Source organism: Scyliorhinus canicula, chromosome 21 (genome assembly GCF_902713615.1).
Source record: "Scyliorhinus canicula chromosome 21, sScyCan1.1, whole genome shotgun sequence".
NCBI classification, from domain to species: Eukaryota; Metazoa; Chordata; class Chondrichthyes; order Carcharhiniformes; family Scyliorhinidae; genus Scyliorhinus; species Scyliorhinus canicula.
The window spans coordinates 11,765,615-11,772,188 of record NC_052166.1 but is presented as its reverse complement, the minus strand read 5'-3'; the positions used below and the strand labels follow the sequence as shown (position 1 = coordinate 11,772,188).

The 6,574-nt window shown below is 46.0% G+C and overlaps 1 protein-coding gene across 4 annotated transcripts in view; it reads right to left on the bottom strand.

The window, feature by feature from the left end:
* Positions 1–2,593: 2,593 nt before the first annotated feature.
* Positions 2,594–6,574, bottom strand: part of LOC119955465 (5-aminolevulinate synthase, erythroid-specific, mitochondrial-like) — a 71,074-nt gene continuing 67,093 nt past the window's right edge. For all 4 annotated transcript variants that reach the window (XM_038781664.1, XM_038781666.1, XM_038781668.1 and 1 more), the window contains 2 exons: positions 5,990–6,152; positions 2,594–2,855 (listed from right to left, as the gene is read on the bottom strand). In XM_038781664.1, the coding sequence (XP_038637592.1) occupies positions 2,692–2,855; positions 5,990–6,152 (327 nt within the window). In that variant the 3' untranslated portion in view covers positions 2,594–2,691. The remainder of the gene's footprint in view (positions 2,856–5,989; positions 6,153–6,574) is intronic.

Genomic DNA, 6,574 nt, shown 5'->3' with positions numbered 1-6,574 from the left:
CCTCGTTGATCGCTCAAAGGCGGATCTTGTTGGGGTGATCAGGCTTTTCACCCTGCACCTCAGTGTGGCGGGGGAGATTTACTGGAGTTTATGACCCGAGAGCAAAGAGCGAGCTGAGGGGGATGAAGGAGGGATTCTACAGTTGTTGGGGTTTTTTTATGATGCAATTTCGGGAATTGGTTACTGTTGACTGTTGGGGGGGAAGGTGGGGGGATGTCTTGTTCATTTGTTTGGGGGTTGCCTGGGTGTTATATTGTTGAAAATTTGTTGAATATAAATACTATTTTTTTTAAAAAGGAAGGAGACAATAGAGTACGAGAGTAAGCTTGCAGGGAACTTAAAGACTGACTGTAAAGGTTTCTATAGGTACGTGAAGAGAAAAAGATAGGTGATGACAAATGTAGGTCACTTGCAGTCAGAAACAGGTGAATGTTTAAGTGGGAACAAAGAAATGGCTGAGCAACTAAACACATGCTTTGCTTCTATCTTCACAAATCAGATACCGGAAATATTGGGAAATGCAGGATTTAGTGAGAGGCGATCAATATTCATGGAGAAATGGTGTTGGGGAAATTTATGGGATTGAAAGCTGATAAATCCCCAGGGCCTGATAATCTACATCCCAGAGTACCTAAGGAAGTTGCTCTGGAAATAGTGGATGCCTTGGTGGTCATGTTCCAGGATTCTATAGACTCTGGAACAGTTCCTGCAGATTGGAGAATAACTAATGTAGCTCCACTATTTAGAAATGGAGGTAGAGGGAAAACGGAATTATAGACCAGTAAACTGGATGTCGGTATTCGGGAAAATTCGAGAATTCATTACCAAAGATTTTAAGCAGAAAACTTGGAAAATAGTGGCAGAATTGGACAGAGTCAGCATGGATTCATGAATGGGAATTCCAGCTTGACAAATCTACTGGAATTCTTTGAGGATGTAACTAGTAGAGTTGACGAGGGGAACCAGTGGATGTGATATATTTGGATTTTCAGAAGGCTTTTGACAGTCCTGGTTAGGAGATTAGTGTGTAATATTAAAGCGCATGGAATTAGGGGAAGTGTATTGAGATGGATACAAAACTGGTTGACAGACAGGAAATGAAGAGTAGGAATTAACAGGTCATTTTAAATTGGCAGGCGGTGACTAGTGGGGTACCACTGGTCGGTGCTGGGACCCCACTCTTCACATATATTAATGATTTAGATGAGAGCACAAAATGTAATATCTCCAAATTTGCACATGACACCAAGTTGGATGGGAGGGTGAGCTGTGAGGAGGATGGAGAAATCCTTCAGTGTGGTTTGGACAAGTTGTGTGAGTGGGCAAATGAATGACAGATGCAGTATAATTTGGGGAATTGTGAGGTTATCCACTTTGGTAGCAAAATCGAGAAGGCAAACTATTATCTAAATGGCCATAAATTGGGAAAATGGAATGTGCAGCTAGATCTGAATGTCCTCATACACCAGTCACTGAAGGGAAGTGTGCAGGTACAACAGGCGGTAAGGAAAGCAAATTGTATGCTAGCCTTGATAGCGATAAGATTTGAGTACAGGAGCAGGGATCTATTGCTGCAGTTATACAAGGCCTTGGTGAGGCCACACCTGGAATATCGTGTGCAGTTTTGGTCTCCTTATAGTTGAGGCCAAAACATTGAATGTTTTCAAGAAGTAGTTAGATACAGCACTTGGGGCGAAGGGGATCAAAGGATATGGTGGGAAAGCGGGAATAGGCTAATGAGTTGGATGATCAGGCACGATCATAATGAATGGCGGAGGGCCAAATGGCCTCTACCTGCTCCTATTTTCTGTTTATACATATATCAGTGTTATAGTGAGGGGTGTGGTATATATCAGTTTTGCAGTGAGGAGTGTGGGCTATATCAGTGTTATAGTGAGAGGTATGGGATGGAAAGCACTGTTGCTTCACAGCGCCAGGGTTTCGGGTTTGATTCCCGGCTTGGGTCACTGTCTGTGGAGTCTGCACGTTCTCCCTGTGCGGAGTGGGTTTCATCTCAGTGCTTCAGTTTCCTCCCACAAGTCCTGAAAAACATGCTGTTAGGTAATTTGGACATTCTGAATTCTCCCTCTGTGTACCCGAACAGAATGTGGAAACTAGGGGCTTTTCACAGCAACAACTTTGTAAGCCTACTTGAGACGATAAAGATTATTATTACATTATAATCTTTATTAGTGTCACAAGTAGACTTAAATTAACACTGCAATGAAGTTACTGTGAAAAGCCCCCAGTTGCCACATTCCGCCGCCTGTTCAGGTATGCTGAGGGAGAATTCAGAATGTCTAATTCACCTAACAAGCAATTTTCTCGGGATTCGTGGGAGGAAACCAGAGCATCTGGAGGAAACCCACGCAGACACCAGGGGAATGTGCAGACTCCACACAGACAGTGACCCAAGCCGGGAATCGAACCCGGGTCCTTGGCCCTGTGAAGCAACAATGCTAATCACTGTGCCACCGTTCCGCACTTATGGGGTATGTCAGTGTTAGAATGAGGGGTGTGGAGTATATCAGTGTTACAGTGAGGGGTGTGGGATATATGTGTTACTGTGACGGTTGGCATTGATGAGACAGTGTTATGGTTGAGGATTTTATATAACTGATTGCTCATTCACTGCTTGTAATTTAATTGTGTTTAGATGCTTTCCTTAGTCGAGCTCAGTCAGCTGTCGGTTCAGGCACACACAGTGAGGTATCGTCCCTCCATCCCACCAAAGTAGGAGCGTTCCCATTCGCTCATCAGCTCGAAATGCAGGGGTCGTTGACAGAAGCTGCAAGTTGCTGAGGAGAGGGACTGCATGGAAAGCCCCACCTCCTTCCAAGCCTCAACCAGGCAATCTGGGAATAAACAAAGAACAAAGAAAATTAAAGCACAGGAAGAGGCCCTTCGGCCCTCCCAGCCTGCGCCGATCCAGATCCTTTATCTAAACCTGTCGCCTATTTTCCAAGGATCTACTTCCCTCTGTTCCCTGCCCATTCATTTATCTGTCCAGATGCATCTTAATGATGCTATCGTGCCCGCCTCTACCACCTCCGCTGGCAAAGCGCTCCAGGCACTCACCACCCTCTGTGTAAAAAAACTTCCCACGCACGTCTCCCTTAAACTTTCCCCCTCTCAGCTTGAAATTTTGACCCCTTGTAATTGACACCCCCACTCTTGGAAAAAGCTTGTTGCTATCCACCCTGTCCATACCTTTCATAATTTTGTAGACCTCAATTAGTTTTTCCCTCGACCTCCGTCTTTCCAACGAAAACAATCCTAACCTACTCAACCTTTCTTCATATCTCACACCCTCCATACCAGGCAACATCCTGGTGAACCTCCTCTGCACCCTCTCTAAAGTATCCACATCCTTCTGGTAATGTGGCGACCAGAACTGCACCCAGTATTCCAAATGTGGTCTAACCGAAGTCCGATGCAACTGTAACATGACCTGCTGACTCTTGTACTCAATACCCTGTCCGATGAGGGCAAGCATGCTATATGCCTTCTTGACCACTCTATCGACCTGCGTTGCCACCTTCAGGGTACAATGGACCTGAACTCCCAGATCTCTCAGTACATCAATTTTCCCCAGGACTCTTCCATTGACCGTATCGTCCACTCTTGAATTCCAAAATGCATCACCTCGCATTTGCCTGGATTGAACTCTATCTGCCATTTCTCTGCCCAACTCTCCAATCTATCTATATTTTCTTGTATTCTTGTATTCTCTGACAGTCCTCCTTGCTATCTGCAACTCCACCAATCTTAGTATCACCTGCAAACTTGCCAATCAGACCATCTTACCTTCCTCCAGATCATTTATGTATATCACAAACAACAGTGGTCCGAGCACGGATCCCTGTGGAACACCACCTTTCTCCAATTTGAGACACTCCCTTCCACCGCTACTCTGTCTCCTGTTGCCCCGCCAGTTCTTTATCCATCCAGCTAGTACACCCTGAACCCCATACGACTTCACTTTTTCCATCAACCTGCCGTGGGAAACTTTATCAAACGCCTCACTGAAGTCCACGTATATGACATCTACAGCCCTTCCCTCATCAATTAACTTTGTCACTTCCTCAAAGACATGACCTTCCCTGCACAAAACCATGCTGCCTATCACTGATAAGTGTATTTTCTTCCAAATGTGAATAGATCCTATCCCTCAGTATCTTCTCCAACAATTTGCCTACCACTGACGTCAAGCTCGCAGGTCTATAATTCCCTGGATTATCCCTGCTACCCTTTTTTAAACAAAGGGACAACATTAGCAATTCTCCAGTCATAGATCATAGAATCTTACAGTGCAGAAGGAGGCCATTCGGCCCATCGAGTCTGCCCCAGCTCTTGGAAAGAGCACCCTACCCAAGGTTAACACCTCCACCCTATCCCCATAACCCAGTAACCCCACCCAACACGAAGGGCAATTTTGGACACTAAGGGCAATTTAGCATGGCCAATCCACCTAACCTGCACATCTTTGGACTGTGGGAGGAAATCGGAACACCCGGAGGAAATCCATGCACACACGGGGAGGATGTGCAGACTCTGCACAGACAGTGACCCAAGCCGGGAATCGAACCTGGGACCCTGGAGCTGTGAAGCGATTGTGCTATCCACAATGTTACCGTGCTGCCCACCCGGGACCTCCGGGACATCACCCGTGCTCAAGGATGCTGCAAAGATATCTGTTAAGGCCCCAGCTATTTCATCCCTCGCTTCCCTCAGTAACCTGGGATAGATCCCATCCGAACCTGGGGGACTTGTCCACCTTAATGCCTTTTAGAATACCCAAAGCTTCCACCTTCCTTATACCGACTTGACCTAGAGTATTTAAACATCCATCCCCAGCCTCAACATCTGTTATGTCCCTCTCCTTGGTGAATACAGATGCAAAGTACTCATTAAGAATCTCACCCATTTCCTCTGACTCCATGCATAAATTCCCTCTTTTGTCATTAGGAGAGGTGAGAGAGACTGGAGCTATTTTCAGTCTAACAGTGACAGCAAACAGGAGATTGGGTAGTTGGGGGTGGGGGGCTTAGAGCTGATGGGGATTCTTTACGTGCAGAATTTGGAATATAATATTTCCCCTGTTGTGGGTATGTAACTCGGATCAGTTTGAGATCATCACAAAAAAGAGCATTATTTGACAGTTTTTAAACTGAAATTGTTGACCAGATGTAAGAAAGGAAAAGCCAGGGTTACATTTAAAGTAAAAGTGGAAAAATGCAGGAACATGTCACCTGCTGAGCACTTGCCAAATTGTTTAAGTCACTGCTGGTGCAGGAAAATCAGGCAATCCATTTGTGCACAGCAAGATCCCATGGAGAGTATAACCGGCAACACAATCTGCTTGTATTCTGATGGTTGAGGAAAGAATTCCAGCCCTCTGACACCACCAGAGCTGTCCTGTCCTCTTCCAATAGCAGCCATGGGACCTTCGACATCCAACTGAATATGCAGGCAGGACCTCCTCTCATCCACATCCTGAGACAGTGCAGTGCTCCGATAGGTGTGCATTGAAGTTCTCAGGTCTGAAGTACAGCCCTGACCTGGAGCTGCAGCTGATGACATCAGTTGCCAACAAATGCATCAAATGGTATTGCCCTTTCTATTTTGGTAGACAATGTGATCTTGCAGAGAAGGCAACCTCTTGCACCGTAAAATCTCAAGCATTGATTTATTAATAACATGCTTGAGGGCTGGAGTCTGGTCTTGTTCCTCAGGCTCCCTTGCCCCAGCTCTCCTGATTCCTGTTCTGGCTACCTGAATGGAGACGCGTGTCTACATAGTAAATGGCCGAGGGTTACAAGCCCTCCTGCAGAGAAGCCCCGAGAAAGTGGCCGGGAATTTGAACGTCAAAGGAGCCTGGGGACGCTGCCATCAGTTTAATTACTGAACTTCCCATAGAGGTCAGTGCCTCATCAGACACTAGAAAGCAACCCAGGGGTTTCCCTTTCCCCACTCCACTGTTACTCACCCACAAAGTATTCCATCATCCGGGGTTCGTGATGTGGGGAGGGGGCAAGGCGGAGGAGCTCCTCTCCCCTGGGGACAGTCGGGTAGTTGATGGCCTGCACATAGATGTCATGTCGACTCATCATGATGTTGCTGATCTCCGTGTTCCTCGCAGCATCGCATACCTTCAGGAGAAGCAGCAGCCAGTCAAACCTGATTCATATGTCTTTCTTGAATCTTATCCTTCCAACAATGTGACCCTTCCATAATTTACACTATTTGGTGTTTTTCCAGCCTCTAGACCACTGCCAGTGGGTGGTGCTAATATCACCAGGCTGGTAATTGGAGGTCCACTGGTTCAGGTCCCTCCACAACAATTGGTCTGGGATACAAGGCTCGTGGCCATGAAACTTATCATCAATTTTCATACAAACCCATCAAATTCACTAAGGCAATTTAGCGAAGGAAATCTGCCATTTCCCCGCTGAAGAGCAAATAGGGATGGGGAAAAAATGCTAGGGTGTCATATCCTGTGAAAGAATACAGTTTTTATTTGGAAAAAATACCCATCCAGATGACTTTTCGCTTGCTCAGTTACCAGACCATC